The 18,191-nt window shown below is 42.6% G+C and overlaps 1 protein-coding gene and 1 long non-coding RNA gene across 2 annotated transcripts; one reads left to right on the plus strand and one right to left on the minus strand.

The window, feature by feature from the left end:
• The first annotated feature begins 273 nt into the window (after positions 1 to 273).
• Positions 274 to 3,098, plus strand: LOC120063065. The gene is made up of 3 exons (XR_005478458.1): positions 274 to 379; positions 2,591 to 2,808; positions 2,900 to 3,098. It is a non-coding gene; the product is annotated as an uncharacterized LOC120063065 (long non-coding RNA).
• Positions 3,099 to 3,708: 610 nt separating this feature from the next.
• On the minus strand, positions 3,709 to 17,656 carry LOC120063531 (solute carrier family 2, facilitated glucose transporter member 11-like). The gene is made up of 12 exons (XM_039013897.1): positions 17,651 to 17,656; positions 17,025 to 17,123; positions 16,021 to 16,181; positions 15,721 to 15,845; positions 15,430 to 15,559; positions 15,168 to 15,316; positions 14,410 to 14,597; positions 9,417 to 9,527; positions 5,622 to 5,723; positions 4,871 to 4,946; positions 4,611 to 4,738; positions 3,709 to 4,194 (listed from the first exon to the last, which is right to left on the minus strand). Exons 1-12 carry the CDS (start codon positions 17,654 to 17,656, stop codon positions 3,997 to 3,999), a joined length of 1,473 nt encoding a protein of 490 aa, XP_038869825.1. The 3' UTR covers positions 3,709 to 3,996.
• Between the last annotated feature and the right edge of the window lie 535 nt (positions 17,657 to 18,191).

Below are 18,191 nucleotides of genomic sequence, written 5' to 3' on the forward strand. Positions count from 1 at the left end.
AAATAAATTATTGTATAAATAATCCAATATACAATAAAATACGTCAAATTATATATTTTTCAAAGGTGGTTGCAGTGCTGTTCAAAAACAGTAGTGCTGCACTAGACTGCAAAACAATTGATATTCCCAATTTAGTGTGTCTTTGCAGGGGAGTCTTGTTTTGAAAAGAAACAACCGCGATCGTGTTACCAGCATAATATTCTGTTGCTAGGAGAACGGTAATCTGTAGGCTACATAGTCACCAACTGAGTCAAAACAAAAGTCGTGCAGGGCGTGATCAATGGATGGTCGAGCGGCAGATTTCCCATAATCTTTTTCGATTTTAGCTGAGGGTTTAAGAATTTTTTTCTGGTATAAAAGAACGCTTAAAATCTATTTTGTGAGTACATGTTTGTAGTTCATGCTCCTTTTTTTAAAGTTTACATTATGGCTGTAAAAACAACAACATTCTTAAAGTTATACACCGTTAGTTAAAATGGTATATTTACTTTAACCTAGATAATGAATTTACGCGATAACGTCATGCAAATATTACAAAGGCGTGATTACTAGGCTTCTAAATGAGAACAAAGTTTTTCCAGCAACGACCCAGGGGAGAGTTTCCGGGCACATGCAGAAAGTGCCCTGCCAACTAGTAGTCATTCAGCTTGAGCTTTACCATATTTAGCTTCTTTTTTTTTTATACAAAAAAATGTATAGTTCTTTTTTTATTTTTGTTCCTTTTTTAAAATGTTTTATTAACAACAAATCAATACAGAAAGTACATAAGGGAACACAAGTATATATAGATTATATATAATGGACAATCGAGCTAGGGGGTACAATATCACATTACAATTACACAAGGACCTTAAGGGACATACATACACTTACAATTCTAACAGCTTTTTTGTTAGTAGAGTATTTAACTGTCTTAAAATACAGTTCAATTTATTTTTGTAGGGTAGGAAAATGTGTTTTTTTGTTAGTAAATTTACATTTGTGTATATGAAATTTGGCCAAAAGAATAATGAAATGAATTACATAAAAATGTTTCAGCTTATTTTTATCGTATGTAAAGAATCCAAGCAGTACATCTCTCCACAATAGTGTAAAATCTTCATAAATGTGTTCAATTATAAATCTACTGATGTCTTGCCACAGTTTTCTCTCATAGTACGAGAGAATCTGGTCGTTGCGGTGGTGGCACAGGGCTACTCATTTCTATTTTTCCCCTTGCTCACCTGTCCATCTCCTCATTTGATTTCCATGCTGTCACTGTCACTTGGCAACTCAAGCTTAACATTGTTGTCATCTATCGCCCAGCAGAGAGTTCCTCAACGAGCTTGACACCTTAATAAGTACATTTCCTGATGATGGCTCACCGCTCTTCATACTTGGCGACTTCAACCTCCCAACATCTGCTTTCGATTTATTTATTTCCAACTCTTTCTTTCTCCCCTCTTTGCCTCTTTTGACCTCACCCTTTCCCAGTCCCCTCCCATTCACAAGGCAGGCAATACGCTTGATCTCATCTTTACTAGAGGCTGTTCGCCTACTAATCTCACTGCAACCCCCCTCCAAGTCTCTGATCACTACTTAATGTCCTGTTCTGTCTCCCTCTCCTCCAACCTTAGCCACTCAGCCCCCTCCCAGATCGTCATGCGCCCTCGCAATCTCCGCTCTCTCTCCTACTACTCTCTCCTCTTCTATCCTATAATCTCTCCCTTCTGCTAAATCCTTCTCCCTCCTGTCTCCTGATTGTGCCTCTTTGACCATACTCTCCTCCCTTTATGCTTGGCCCTCCCCTCCTGCTGCGTCACTGAGTGACTCATTGCGAGCTTACAGAACAGGGCTGTGGGCAGCTGAGCAAAAATGGAGGAAAATTAAACTTCTGGAGGACCTATCATCCTTTCATTCCCTCTTTTCTACCTTCTCTTCCTCTGTACCCGCTGCTAAAGCCACTTTCTATCACTCTAAATTTCAAGCATTTGCCTCTAACACTAAGAAACTACTTTCCACCTTCTCCTCTCTCCTTAATCCTCCACCCCTCCCCCTTCTTCCTCCCTCTCCGCGGACGACTTTGTTAACCACTTTGAAAAGAAGGTTGACGACATCCGCTCCTCATTTACTCAGCCTATTGAGTCCAATGGTCCCACACATATAGAGCTACCCTACACCTTGAACGCTTTCTTCCCTCCCTAGACCGCTCAAAAAACTGCCTGCTTGACCCCATCCCATCCTCCCTTCTCCAGACCATCTCTGGAGACCTTTTCCCATTCCTCACTTCCCTGATCAACTCATCCCTGACCACTGGTTGTATCCCCTTTGACTTCAAAATGACTTGAGTCGCTCCCCTCCTCAAGAAACCAACACTCAACTCCTCTGACATCAAAAACTACAGATCAGTATCCCTTCTATCTTTTCTTTTTACGAAACACTTGAGCGTGCTGTCTCTGACCAACTCTCACTATCTATCTCAGAACGATCTTCTTGACCCTAACCAGTCAGGCTTCAAGATGAGTCATTCAACCGAGACTGCTCTTCTCTGTGTCACGGAGGCTCTCCTCACTGCCAAAGCTGACTCTCTCCTCTGTTCTCATCCTCCTAGGTCTATCTGCTGCCTTCGATACGTGAACCATCAGATCCTCCTCTACACCCTCTCAGGTCTGGGTGTCTCAGGCTCTGCACACTCTTGAATTGCATCCTACCCGAAAGGCCGCTCCAAACGGGTGACGTGGAGAGGATATGTGTCTGCACCACATACTCTCACTACTGGTGTCCAAAGGGCTCGGTTCTAGGCCCTCTCCTTTTCACACTATACACTAAGTAACTCGGCTCTGTCATATCCTCAAATGGTCTCTCTATCATTGCTATGCGGATGACACTGAGCTACTACTCTCCTTCTCATGACACCCAGGTGCCGACACGCATTTCTGCAAGCCTGGCCGATATCTCAGCTTGAATGTTGGCCCACCACCTCAAGCTCAACCTCGACAAGACGGAGCTGCTCTTCCTCCCGGGGATGGCCTGCCCGCTCCAAGTCCTCTCCATCACGGTTGACAACTCCACGGTGTCCCCCTCCAAGAGTGCAAAGAACCTTGGCGGGACCCTGGACAACACCCTTTCGTTCTCTGCAAACATCAAAGCAGTGACTCGCTCCTGCCAGCCCAGTCCAATGTCATCTCTGTCCTGGCACCCCAAAGGTGGAACCAGCTTACCCCTGAAGCTAGGACAGCAAAGTCTCTGTCCATCTTTAGACAACATCTAAAACCCTACCTCTTCGAAGAATATCTTAAATAATCCTACAGCACCGACCCTCTCACCCCGACCCCCCCCCCCCCAAAAAACAGCCTTTTGTGAACAAATACTCACACTTGACTTTTTCCCCCTTACTAGCTCTGACTTTGCTGATAGCTACTTTATTGAGGTAAATACACTAACTGTAAGTCGCTCTGAACAAGAGCGTACGCTAAATGAATAAAATGTCAAATGTAAATCTCATGCATATATAAATCATTGATCTGGACTTATCAGCAACATTAAAGGGATACTTAAGGATTTTGGCTTTGAGACCCTTTATCTACTTCCCCAGAGTCAGATTAGAAGAATGTCTGGATTAGCATAATGCCTGGAAGTCTATGGTATCCCATAGACTTTAAGTCATTGCGCTAACGTTATTTAGCAATTACGCTAGCACTAGTTAGCAATTTCCATTAAACTGCACACAGACACATAAAAATGGTATCTCCGAGTTCATCTGACTCTGGGGAAGTAGATAAACGGCCTCATTGCCAACATCCCAGAGTATCCCTTTAACAGTACCTAGTTCATTTAGTTGTTTCCTGTGTCCCAATTACTATAATGTCTACACTTCACAATCCCTGACAAAGAACACACATTCTGGAACTTTGTATCAATATGACAATGAGATATTCATAGCACTGCCAGTTGTTGAATAATACGTAATGTGGTACAGGTTTGACAAGTCCTTTCAGCAAACACTGGAGCTGTGTTTCACAGAGGGGTTGACAACAATGTTGTCCTTGGGCCGTCATCTGCTTTTGAAGCCTTCCTCTTGTCTCCGGACTGGAACTCGGTATGGATCTCCAGGAAGGTTTTGTTTTTGGTCTCAGGGACTACCAGGAATATGTATACAGCCACCAAGACAGAAATCACCAAGAACACCAGGAAACAGTACTGCTGCAACTTAGTCTGTGGAGGTAAAAGAGCAGACCAAACCCATCTAGAACCAGCTCTCAAAACAGCCATCTCTCCTAATTTTATATCAATTGGCAGTACGGATCAAACTACTCTAGTATTGAATAACCTACTGTTACACAATTTTTTATATTTTTTATTTAACCTTTATTTAACTAGGAAAGTCAGTTAAGAACAAATTCTTATTTACAATGACGGCCTACCCTGGCCATACCCGGATGACGCTGGGCCAATTGTGCACCGCCCTATGGGACTCCTAATCATGGCCGGATGTGATACAGCCTGGATTCGAACCAGGGACTGTAGTGACGCCTCTTGCACTGAGATGCAGTGCCTTAGACCGCTGCGACACTAACCATACTTCTTAATTTAAAGGTTAAGTACCACGGTTGCAAACACTTGGAACCTACCACAATAAATGGAAACACCATGCCAATGACGAAGAAGCTGAGCCAGTTCACGGACCCTCCAATCATGTACGCAGCAGGCCGACTGGTTTGGGTGAATAACTCAGTGGTCAAGATGTTTGTCACCCCACCTCCAAAGGACAAAGCGAAGGTATAGTGTTAGTTTTAAATACATTTATAATCAGATAATAATATTGTTGCCAGATCACACAAAGTTTGGCAATACTGGCATAAACGAGCGATAAGTAAGTTCTGTCGGTTACCTGGTCCCAAGCCAAAGCTGAGTATGAAAGCAAAGATGCATCCCATGCTAAGATATGGCATCCATAGGCCTGCTCCCTGTGTTCAACGAAAGAAGACAACAATTCGGTCACAGAAAACTAGTGTTCTCAAAGTGGCCCGCCAAGCAACATTAAAGGTCCAGTGCAGACATTTTTATCTCAATATCAAATAATTATGGGTAACAATTAAGTACCTTCCTGTGATTGTTTTCAATTAAAATTGTCAAAAATAAACAGAAATAGCTTCTTAGCAAAGCGCAATTTCTAAAGCAAGAATTGTGCTAGGACTGTCTGAGAGTGTGGAGGGGAAAACTGAAAACTATCTGTTATTGGCAGAGAGGTTTTGAACTTTCTTTTTTATTGGTCTCTTAACTAATTTACTGCCTGGTGATGTGACCAGGCAGGCCTAAACTCCATTCCACCAAAACAGCCTAAAATTTCAGGCTGTCTTTTCAAACAACTCTTACACCAAAAGGGCATTATCCTCATTTTGTAAATGTCACAGTATTATTCCAACCTCATAGTGTGGAAATATATATATAAAACACAGGAAAATCACATTTTTGACTGCACTGGGGCTTGTTACCCAGAAATGATTTGATATTGAGATACAAATGGCGACATTGGACCTTTTAAGGGTTGGTTTAACCATCCACAACTTAAGTGCAACACAGGTCTCTTATTCTGATTAATAAGAGACTGAAATGGAATTGTTAGATCAAAGATACTTTACTTGGAAGGTGAGGGTCAGAGTGAAGCAAATGCACCAGAAAGCCATTAGGGTGTACCCTCCGATGATAAGCACTTTTCGTCCCAGAGTTTCGATCAGCATGCCCTGAAAGACACAGCATCTCATATGGCATACCAGCAGAAGTATAAGATCGTGGAGAAATATAAGATCGAGTTTAAAAAAAACTACAGATGTAGGATATTAATTTGATTAACCTGTTGCAAGATAATTTTCCATTAATGCAGGACATTTAAAACTTGCAGTGTATTTGAGGGTTAAAAAGGCTTCTGAAGTTTGTAATTTCGACTTTAAAATTTCAGACTTGATATTCCCTTACGAAAAATGTATCAACTCCTACAAAAATGTCCATTAATTATAAATCCACATAATTCACATTTCCTGTTGCTGCAGGATTAAGATCCTACAGCTGTAGTCAACACATCTTAAATATGTTAATCCACTCGATGAATAGTAACGTAAATCATAGCATAGCATTCAATGAGAACAGTACTGTCATACCAGCATAACATGATGAAATTAGCAATCAGTCATTAAAGAGGATTCTAAAAGACTCACAAATCCATGCAAAGAGGCATTGGGGTTGTATGACATTTCCGCTCTACGATGGACTCCATGCATGCTACTAAATACTTAGAAATATACAGTACCAGTCAAAAGTTGACACACCTACTCATTCCAGGGTTCTTCTTTATTTTGACTATTTTCTACATTGTATAATAGTAGTGAAGACATCAAAACTATGAAATAACACATATGGAATCATGTAATAACCAAAAACAAGTGTTAAACACATCTAAATATATTTTATATTTGAAATTCTTCAAAGTAGCCACCCTTTGCTTTGATGACAGCTTTGCACACTTGGCATTCTCTCAATCAGCTTCATGAGGTAGTGTAACGAGTGCACTGAGTCGCGAAGCAATTACAGGGAGTGAATATTTAATAAATGGAACATAATACAAAACAAGAAACACAAACAGCACACAGACATGAAACTGAAATAATAACACCTGGGGAAGGAACCAAAGGGAGTGACATAAATAGGGAAGGTAATCAAGGAGGGGATGGAGTCCAGGTGAGTCTGATGACACACGTAATGATGGTGACAGGTGTGCACTATCATGAGCAGCCTGGTAGCCTATAGTGCCGGAGAGGGAGTATACGTGACAGTACCCCTTCCCTGACGCGCAGCTCCAGCCGCAGGACGCCGACCAAAGGGACGTTCCCGGGGACCAAGAGCGGACCTGTCACCTCTGCTGAGGCGCGGGAACCTGTCGAACCGGCTGAGGCACGGGAGCCTGGCGACCTAGAGCACTGGAGAGGGAGTATACGTGACAGTACCCCCTCCCTGGCGCGTGGCTCCAGCCGTAGGACGCTGACCAAGGGGACGATCCCAGGGGTCAGGAGCGGACCGGTCGCTCCGCTGAGGTGCGGAAACCTGACGAGCCGGCCGAGGCATGAGAGCCCGACAAGCCGGCCGATGAGTGGGAGCCCGACGAGCCGGCCGAGGCGTGGGAGCCCGACGAGCCGGTTGAGGACACCCAGACTCGACATCCCTTCCAACACAAAAAAATAAAAAACACTCCGAGATGCTTCCCTTAGGTGAGGTGATATTCTGTAACGAGTGCGCTGGGTGTCGGGAAGCAAGTACAGGGAGTGAATATTTAATAAATAAACGGAACATAATACAAAACAAGAAACACGAACAGCACACAGACATGAAACTGAAATAATAACACCTGGGGAAGGAACCAAAGGGAGTGACATAAATAGGGAAGGTTATCAGGGAGGTGATGGAGTCCAGGTAAGTCTGATGACGCGCTGGTGCGTGTAATGATGGTGACAGGTGTGCGCCATCATGAGCAGCCTGGTGACATAGAGTGTGAGTGACAGTATATGTGACAAGTAGTCACCTGGAATGCATTTAAATTAACAGGTGTGCCTTGTTAAAAGTTCATTAAGTAATGCGTTTGAGCCAATCAGTTCTGTTGTGACAAGGTAGGGGTGGTATACAGAAGATAGCCCTATTTGGTAACAGAACCAAGTCCATATTATAGCAAGAACAGCTCAAATAAGCAAAGAGAAACAACAGTCCATCATTACTTTAAGACATGAAGGTCAGTCAATCTGAAAAATGTCAAATCCTTTGAAAGTTTCTTCAAGTGCAGTCGCAAAAACCATCAAGCACTATGATGAAACTGGCTCTCATGAGGACCACCACAGGAAAGGAAGACCCAGAGGATAAGTTCAGTAGAAATACCAGCCTCAGAAATTGCAGCCCAAATAAATGCTTCACAGAGTTCAAGTAACAGACACATCTCAACATCAACTGTTCAGTGGAGACTACGTGAATCAGGCCTTCATGGTTGACTTGCTGCAAAGAAACCACTACTAAAGGACACCAATAAGAAGAAGAGACTTGCTCAGGCCAAGAAACACGAGCAATGGACATTAGACCGGTGGAAATATGTCCTTTGGTCTGATGAGTCCAAATTTGAGATTTTTGGTTCCAACTGCCATGTCTTTGTGAGATGCAAAGTAGGTGAACGGATGATCTCCGCATGTGTGCTTTCACCATGAAGCATGTGTAACGGATGTGAAATGGCTAGCTAGTTAGCGGGTACGCGCTACTAGCGTTTCAATCAGTTACGTCACTTGCTTTGAAACCTAGAAGTAGTGTGGCACCTTGCTCTGCAAGGGCCGCGGCTTTTGTGGAGCGATGGGTAACGACGCTTCGTGGGTGTCAGTTGTTGATGTGTGCAGAGGGTCCCTGGTTCGCGCCCGTGTCGGGGCGAGGGGACGGTTTAAAGTTATACTGTTACATTGATGCTGTTGACCCGGATCACTGGTTGCTGCGGAAAAGGAGGAGGTTGAAAGGGGGGTGAGTGTAACGGATGTGAAATGGCTAGCTAGTTAGCGGGTACGCGCTACTAGCGTTTCAATCAGTTACGTCACTTGCTTTGAAACCTAGAAGTAGTGTGGCACCTTGCTCTGCAAGGGCCGCGGCCTTTGTGGAGCGATGGGTAACGATGCTTCGTGGGCGACCGTTGTTGATGTGTGCAGAGGGTCCCTGGTTCGCGCCCGGGTCGGGGCGAGGGGACGTACTAAAGTTATACTGTTACACATGGAGGAGGAGGTGTGATGGTGTGGAGGTGCTTTTCTGGTGACACTGTCTGTGATTTATTTAGAATTCAAGGCACACAAAACCTGCAAGGCTACCACAGCATTCTGCAGCGATACGCCATCCAATCTGGTTTGTGCTTAGTGGGACTATCATTTGTTTTTCAACAGGACAATGACCAAAACACACCTCCAGGCTGTGTAAGGGCTATTTGACCAAGAAGAAGAGTGATGGAGTGCCGCATCAGATGACCTGGCCTCCACAATCACCCGACCTCAACCCAATTGAGATGGTTTGGGATGAGTTGGACCGCAGAGTGAATGAAAAGCAGCCAACAAGTGCTCAGCATATGTGGGAACTCCTTCAAGACTGTTGGAAAAGCATTCCAAGTGAATACCTCATCAAGCTGGTTGAGAGAATGCAAAGAGTGTGCAAAGCTGTCATCAAGCCAAAAGGTGGCTACTTTGAAGAATCTAAAATCCAAAATATAAACACTTTTTTTGGTTACTACATGATTCCATATGTGTTATTTCATCGTGTTGATGTCTTCACCATTATAATACAATGTAGAAAATAGTAAAAATAAAGAAAAACTATGAAAAACTACCTCCTGTTGAATGGTACTGTATGTACTATGACCAATAGTTGACACTCACACAGGTAAGGGCAGTGAGGCATTCACAGGCTCCTGTGCCCACAGTTACGTAGGGTATGTTGACATCTGGAATTCCGGCCTGCTCAAACACATAATCTGTATAGAAATATATCTGCAAGAGAGAGTGATAGAAAACAAATAAAACACCGGTCCTTCACACTATACCCTATAGTGTATACCAGGGATGGACAACTTAGATGAGGGTGAACTCAAATCTGAACTCATCATGCAGTCAGAGCGAGCCCTAGCCTTTTGGGGCCCTAAGTAAAATTTTGTTGGGGGGGTTGATCTCAGCGATCACTGCCTAATTGCCTGCGTCCGTAATGAGTCTGCGGTCAAGCGACCACCCGTCATCACTGTCAAACGCTCTCTAAAACACTTCAGCGAGCAGGACTTTCTAATCGACCTGGCCCGGGTATCCTGGAAGGATATAGACCTCATTCTGTCAGTAGAGGATGCCTGGTTAATATTTAAAAGTGCTTTCCTCACCATCTTAATGCCCCATTCAAAAAATGTAGAACCAGGAACAGATATAGCTCTTGGATCACTCCAGACCTGACTGCCCTTGACCAGCACAAAAACATCCTGTGGCGTACTGCATTAGCATCGAATAGCCCCCGCGATATGCAACTTTTCAGGGAAGTTAGGAACCAATATACACAGGCAGTTAGGAAAGCAAAGGCTAGCTTTATCAAACAGAAATTTGCATCCTGTAGCACTAACTCCAAAAAGTTATGGGACACTTTAAAGTCCATGGAGAATAAGAGCACCTCCTCTCAGCTGCCCACTGCACTGAGGCTAGGAAACACTGTCACCACAGATAAATCCGCGATAATTGAGAATTTCAATAAGCATTTTTCCACGGCTGGCCATGCTTTCCACCTGGCTACCCCTACCCCGGTCAACAGCCCTGCACCCCTCACTGCAACTTGCCCAAGCCTCCCCCATTTCTCGTTCACCCAAATCCAGATAGCTGATGTTCTGAAAGAGCTGCAAAATCTGGACCCCTACAAATCAGGAGGGCTAGACAATCTGGACCCTCTCTTCCTAAAATTATCAGCCGAAATTGTTGCAACCCCTATTACTAGCTTGTTCAACCTCTCTTTCGTATCTTCTGAGATCCCCAAAGATTGGAAAGCTGCCGCGGTCATCCCCCTCTTCAAAGGGGGAGACACTCTAGACCCAAACTGCTACAGACCTATATCTATCCTACCCTGCCTTTCTAATGTCTTCGAAAGCAGACAGATCACCGACCATTTCGATTCCCACCGTACCTTCTCCGCTATGCAATCTGGTTTCCAAGCTGGTCATGGGTGCACCTCAGCCACGCTCAAGGTCCTAAACGATATCATAACCGCCATCGATAAGAGACAATACTGTGCAGCTGTATTCATCGACCTGGCCAAGGCTTTCGACTCTGTCAATCACCACATTCTTATCGGCAGACTCAACAGTCTTGGTTTCTCAAATGACTGCCTCGCCTGGTTCACCAACTACTTCTCTGACAGAGAAATCGGAGGGCCTGTTGTCCGGACCTCTGGCAGTCTCTATGGGGGTGCCACAGGGTTCAATTCTCGGGCCAACTCTTTTCTCTGTATACATCAATGATGTCGCTCTTGCTGCTGGTGATTCTCTGATCCACCTCTACGCAGACGACACCATTCTGTATACTTCTGGCGCTTCTTTGGACACTGTGCTAACTAACCTCCAGACGAGCTTCAATGCCATACAACTCTCCTTCCGTGGCCTCCAACTGCTCTTAAATGCAAGCAAAACTAAATGCATGCTCTTCAACCGATCGCTGCCCACACCTACCCACCTTCTGACTTAGAATACGTGAACAACTACAAATACCTAGATGTCTGGTTAGACTGTAAACTCTCCTTCCAGACTCACATTAAGCATCTCCAATCCAAAATTAAATCTAGAATCGGCGCCCTATTTCGCAACAAAGCATCCTTCACTCATGCTGCCAAACATACCCTAGTAAAACTGACTATCCTACCGATCCTTGACTTTGGCGATGTCATTTACAAAATAGCCTCCAACACTCTACTCTGTAAATTGGATGCAGTCTATCACAGTGCCATCCGTTTTGTCACCAAAGCCCCATATACTACCCACCACTGCGACCTGTATGCTCTCGTTTGCTGGCCCTTGCTTCATATCCGTCGCCAAACCCACTCGCTCCAGGTCATCTATAAGTCGTGGCTAGGTAAAGCCCCATCTTATCTCAGCTCACTGGTCACCATAGCAGCACCCACCCGCAGCACGCGCTCCAGCAGGTATAATTCCCTGGTCATCCCCAAAGACAACACCTCCTCTGGCCGCCTTTCCTTCCAGTTCTCTGCTGCCAATGACTGGAACGAACTGCAAAAATCACTGAAGCTAGAGACATATCTCCCTCTCTAGCTTTAAGCACCAGCTGTCAGAGCAGCTCACAGATCACTGCACCTGTACATAGCCAATCTGTAAATAGCCCATCCAACTACCTCATCACCATAGTGGTTCTACACCTGCATTGCTTGCTGTTTGGGGTTTTAGGCTGGGTTTCTGTACAGCACTTTGAGATATCAGCTGATGTAAGAAGGGCTATATGAATAAATTTGATTTGATATTGTTATTTATTTAATTTATTTTGCTCCTTTGCACCCCAGTACCGCTACTTGCACACTCATCTTCTGCACATCTATCACCCCAGTGTTTAATTTGCCATACTGTAATAATTTCGCCACTATGGCCTATTTATTGCCTCACCCCCTTATCCTATCTCATTTGCACACACTGTATATAGACTTTCTCTATTGTATTATTGACTGTATGTTTGTTTATTCCATGTGTAACTCTGTGTTGTTGTTTGTGTCTCACTGCTTTGCTTTATCTTGGCCAGGTCACAGTTGTAAATGAGAACTTGTTCTCAACTAGCCTACCTGGTTAAATAAAGTTAAATTAAGTTCAAATTAAAACTTTTTTTTTTTTAAGTTGGTTAGGACATATACTTTGTGTATGACACAAGTAATTTTTCCAACAATTGTTTACAGACAGATTATTTCACTTTTTTTTCACATCATTCACTGTATCACAATTCCAGTTGGTCAGAAGTTTACATACACTATGTTGACTGTGCCTTTAAACAGCTTGGAAAATTCCAGAAAATTATGTCATGGCTTTAGAAGCTTCTGATAGGCTAATTGACATCATTTGAGTCAATTGGAGGTGTGTGTACTTGTGGATGTATTTCAAGGCCTACCTTCAATCTCAGTACCCCTTTGCTTGACATCATGGGAAAATAAAAATGAATCAGCCAAGACCTCAGAAAAAATATTGTAGACCTCCACAAGTCTGGTTCATCCTTGGGAGCAATTTCCAAACATCTGAAGGTACCACGTTCATCTGTACAAACAATAGTACGCAAGTATAAACACCGTACTTTGGTTAGAAAAGTGCAAATCAATCCCAGAACAACAGCAAAGGACCTTGTGAAGATGCTGGGGGAAACCGGTACAAAAGTATCTATATCCACAGTAAAACGAGTCCTACATCAACATATCCTGAAAGGCCACTCAGCAAGGAAGAAGCCACTGCTCCAAAATGCCAGACTACGGTTTGCAACTGCACATGGGGACAAAGATTGTACTTTTTGGAGAAATGTCCTCTGGTCTGATGAAACAAAAATAGAACTGTTTGGTCATAATGACTATCGTTATGTTTGGAGGAAAAAGGGGGAGGCCTGCAGCCGAAAAACACCATCCCAACCGTGAAGCACGGGGGTGGCAGCATCATGTTGCGGGGGTGCTTTGCTGCAGGAGGGACTAGTGAACTTCACAAAATAGATGGCATCATGAGGAATGGAAAATTATGTGGATATATTGAAGCAACATCTCAAGACATCAGTCAGGAAGTTAAAGCTTGCTCGCAAGTGGGTCTTCCAAATGGACAATGACCCCAAGCATACTTCCAAAGTTGTGGCAAAAAGGCTTAAGGACAACAAAGTCAAGGTATTGGAGTGGCCATCACAAAGCCCTGACCTCAATCCTATAAAGATTTCGTGGGCAGAACTGAAAAAGCGTGTGCGAGCAAGGAGGCCTACATCTTGACTCAGTTACACCATCTCTGTCAGAAGGAATATTGTGGAAAGCTTGTGGAAGGCTACCCGAAACGTTTGACCCAAGTTAAAGAATTTTAAAGGCAATGCTACCAAATACTAATTGAATGTATGTAAACTTCTGACCCACTTGGAATGTGATGAAAGAAATAAACGCTGAAATAAATCATTCTCGCTACTATTATTTTGACGTTTTACATTCTTAAAATAAAGTGCTGATCCTAACTGACATAAGACAAGAATTTTTTACTAGGATTAAATGTCAGGAATTGTGAACATCTGAGTTTAAATGTATTTGGCTAAGGTGTATGTAAACTTCCAATTTCAACTGTATAGTTTCACAGACATATTGTTTAATTTTTTTCTGGTTTGTGCGAAATCGTTAAGAATAATATAAATCCAGTCTGCACACCACCAAGGTGAATTGGTTTAGTCTTGACTCTTGGTTGACAGTGTTGAGGGATGGGTAATGTATTAATACTCGTGTGCCAAATTAACACAAATTTGTTTCTATTTGTCTTTGTTACTTCTTTTAGATATTTATGAGTCTTATTTTTGTATATATTTTTATATTTATATAGTTTTAAATGTTATGATTATTTATTTGTGTTGTTCTAATTACAGTTAGTACAGAATTATGCTATTTTGGGGGGGGGGGGGGGGGGGGCTGAAGGGGGGGTTCGCCCAGGGAGCCATACAAGCTAGAACCGCCACTGTGTATGCCCTATAACAATCTGAATGTCCTGCAGGTATATGAATTTAACATGAGAGTTCTGTGAATGAAACCAACTTCTTCTGATCTCAACTGACTTGAGTTCATACTGATAAACGTTGCAGCCCCGAGGGGACATAGGGTCATGTGTGGAAATGTGGTCTGTTGCTAACATACAGCGTTGATGCCGTTGAGCTGCTGGGCAGCGTTGAGCAGGATGATGGTGAGGACTTGCCAGCGGAGGCTGCGGTCCATGAACAGCTGCCAGGGCTTCTTGGGTTTAATGCCAATGGCGCTGACCCTCTCCCTCTCCATGTCCTCCCGCTCGCGATCAAAGTTATCAGTGCCGTGGAGTTGCTTCATCGCTGTCCACAGGAAACACAAGACGCAGCTCACATGGTCTCTCTCCACTCCACGCTTCATTTATTATCCCTCACACTCATAACAGGAATCCACTCATTCACCCAGCCGGCGTAACAAAGCCAAACCAGACAGACACAGTGGGATACACAGAGGTATTTATTTGATTAGCAAGGATTGTGTGACTAATGAGAGACATTGCCTATTCGCAGTGTAACCTGCTGTTACAGTTTGCACTGCAGTCATGTGCTTGACCCAGTATGTCTCTCAAGGGGAAAGATTTGTATAATTTATGTTTCCCGACCCTTCTGATCTCAGATAAAGGAAGAATCATCACCCCCTCCAAACTTTCCATCATGTCAAATGAATGTTCAGGTACGGAGTGACACAGGTCGGCTCTCTTTTTTTAGATGAATGATCGTAGGTTACGTTACAATTTAGGTTTGCACACTTTGATCCTGCTTTTTCGCTAAAACAACTGTTTTCTGTCCCAATAGTTTTCAGCGCGATGACTGGTGTCAGTCCTTATGTGAGAGAGCTCGTGGTAGATCTTTTGACATGTGATTGGAACATACCTTTTCTACATCCAACGTCATCCCCTCTGTCGATCAACAGGTAGCGAGGGCTCTCTGGGAACCAGGGCAGTATGAGGAGCTGCAGGAACGCTGGGATACAGGTGGTGCAGAGCAGGATGGGCCAGTGTTCTTCTTTACCGAGGAGCTCACTGCAGGATCATAGACACTCATTATAGGAACGCACACAAGACGTTATGCGCCGTCTTCATTTCAAAGTACTCTGGAAGTTAGTAGGCAATAGTCCAGGATGATCTAAACTTACTTAAGCCCAATCACCTGTCCAGTAAGGATGCCCCCGGTGATGAAAATAGAAGTCCCCATTGCCATGGCACCACGAAGTGCCCTTGGGGCGATTTCCCCCAGATACAGTGGCTGAACGCATATGCCGATACCTGGCAATCAGCATATGATTAGAACAAAGTGTGGCACATTAACTTACAGACAAGACAGAACCTTCAATAAATATACATTTTTCAACACATCCGGCTTAGAAATAAAGACTGCAAACTGCTGATGTCAACGCTTCACTGGACTAACGCACTGACGTATTTACCCGCATTTACTCCTGTGAAAAATCGTCCAACGATGAGCAGTTCAAATAATCCAGTGGGGTAGCTCAGGCCCATCAACAGAGCAGCCAGTAAGGCTAATGCGTTGTTCATCATTAGTGTCCCCTTCCTTTGACACAGAATAATTGCAGTTAATTAAACTTGTATTGAAAGTGCCTTGTTTGGCGAAAAAAATGCATGCAGTCTAATGGCTACTGTCAAAATAGTAATAGCTTATGTGTAAAATTGGAGAGTGACACAAATATCCAAATGAGGATTCAAGCCACTATTAACAAAACACATACCTCCCATATCTAATGGCCAGTGTTCCACCTATAGTTGCTCCAATAAATCCTCCTATTGTGAAAATGGACACAATGTTGGACCACAGGAGAGTGAGGTAATGCTCTGAAATGTCCTCATCATAGCGCTCCAGCCAGGTTTGGTTGATGAAATTCTGCACAGACTGGGAAAAAAGCACCCCTAACTCAATATAGCCTTGAAAAGCAGAAGCTCTGCTCACGGCTGAAATGGATTTGTAATTTGCATGACTTAAGAACGTATTATACCTCTGAATGTGTGTGAGGAATGTACCAACACACAGCAGTTGCACAATACAGAAATGACATGGTAGAATTCATCTCTTTTTACTCAAAAGGGTTACATGTCACATGCTCGTAAGTGTTAAATTTTTTATGTCATGATTCCCTTGTAATGTGCCCTAAGATTTACATGGAGCCTCCAGGGCTGCGTGTGACTGCTTAGACTGACTGTTTTCTGAACACACAGACATGGTTCAATAAGGACAGAATACAAATGATTATCCAATGTCAGTATCATCTTTTCATTAATTCAATAACACCAAATAAAATTCTATTTAGCCATCTTAAGTATATTAAACTTAAGGGAGCAATCTGCGGTTGAAACAATGACAAAATGTAATCCCCTCCACTGTTTCAGTAAAAAGCTGAGGGAGGGGTTTGGATAAATGTAACCAAGCTCAAATTCATAGACAGAGCTATTGATGCAATGGCTGACCATCCATGATATACAAATTATAGTTGAAACCATGTTTTAAGGCTATACAGTGTTTACATTTACTTTGTTTACAAACATTGGAATAAAATAATCTCACATTTTGGGTTGTGATGGAGTACAGCAGTTGAACTAAGGGGCATTTATAAGTTATATTTAAAAGTTATATTCTTAAAGAATAAGTAGGTCCATATCCTTAATTAAGTCCCAAAATTGATGTAGCAACTTCAGATCCCCCCCTTTAAGTAGACACATATTGACAATAATGTCTTACCTTGGTGGGGGCATTGATGATTGAAATATTATAACCATATTGAAAGGTTCCTCCAATGCAAGCTGCACAAACTGCCAGTAGAAGGGATTTGTTCGGACGCTGAAACCAATAATACACATAATTGGTGGTTTAGCATCAGATAATATGTACAGATTCTGTACTGTACTTTTCAATTTTCAGTATTGAACAGAAAAAGGATAACTCTAACAGGTGTAGCCCAATCATGATCATATTTTACTATTAGATAGCTGTTAGAAGTTCAAATGAGGCACAAATACAATATCAAATATATTTGAGCTAAGGTTATTAATTACAATAGCCAAGTGTAGACAATGAATTAGGCTATAGGTTTCTTTAAATAACGTTATAATAATTTGAGTCCCTGTTTGCAGGTGAAGGACACCAAAAACAGTGGGCTTAGTTAGTTTAAAACAAGATATGTATTATAATACATGTATTTATTATTTATCATTGATTAAATATAACTTATAATTCACACTAATGATAATAATAATAACAACAACAGCAATAATAACAATACATGTGTTATTACTGTTGTTATTATTATTACTAATATAGCAATAACACCTCTTCTTCTTCTTTATTATTATTAATATTATGCATACCTTCATTTTCTCTTTTGTTTCTTTGCTGCCTTCAAGCAAAAGTTGATATTCCATATCTCCTTTAGTCATTTTGAGTCCTGTTTTTTGTTTTATCTACAGTATGTACAACTTCAGATTGTATACAGCTTTTTCTGTCTAGCCAAAGGCAAAGTGCAAAAGTTGCTCTCTCCTAGGCTAATGTAGACCACTCATCCTCAAGTGGAGTGCCTTTCGAGGATGTGGTCGGGTTGTGCAGTAAATATAGTGAGGATAATACAATTGATCAGTTGTTCCTTGGATGACCCAGTGTCCCCTCGTCTGAGCATAACATTGCATTACAGACTCCTCTCTTTTTTACGAGTGGGAAACTCTGCACTCTTTAGACACAGTAACCATTAAATATGCCATGAAACACATTTCTCTATCACACACCGGTTACAGATAATACATTTTGTGCGGATATCTTCATCAAGCAGTAGGCTATTTTTACCTTTCTCATGATTAAAAGGCCTACCTCTTTCTTTAATTCTGCAGACACTTCATTGCTATCCATTTTGAATTT

This window comes from Salvelinus namaycush, chromosome 18 (assembly GCF_016432855.1).
Source record: "Salvelinus namaycush isolate Seneca chromosome 18, SaNama_1.0, whole genome shotgun sequence".
Taxonomy (NCBI): domain Eukaryota; kingdom Metazoa; phylum Chordata; class Actinopteri; order Salmoniformes; family Salmonidae; genus Salvelinus; species Salvelinus namaycush.

What these genes read in the sequence shown, in the direction of transcription:
- LOC120063531 (XM_039013897.1), bottom strand. An exon ending in GCCTCACTGCCCTTACCTGT is followed by an intron (nt 5,724 to 9,416) that starts GTGAGTGTCAAC and finishes TGTGTCTTTCAG; the next exon opens with GGCATGCTGATCGAAACTCT. An exon ending in TGGTGTTTCCATTTATTGTG is followed by an intron (nt 4,195 to 4,610) that starts GTAGGTTCCAAG and finishes TTACCTCCACAG; the next exon opens with ACTAAGTTGCAGCAGTACTG.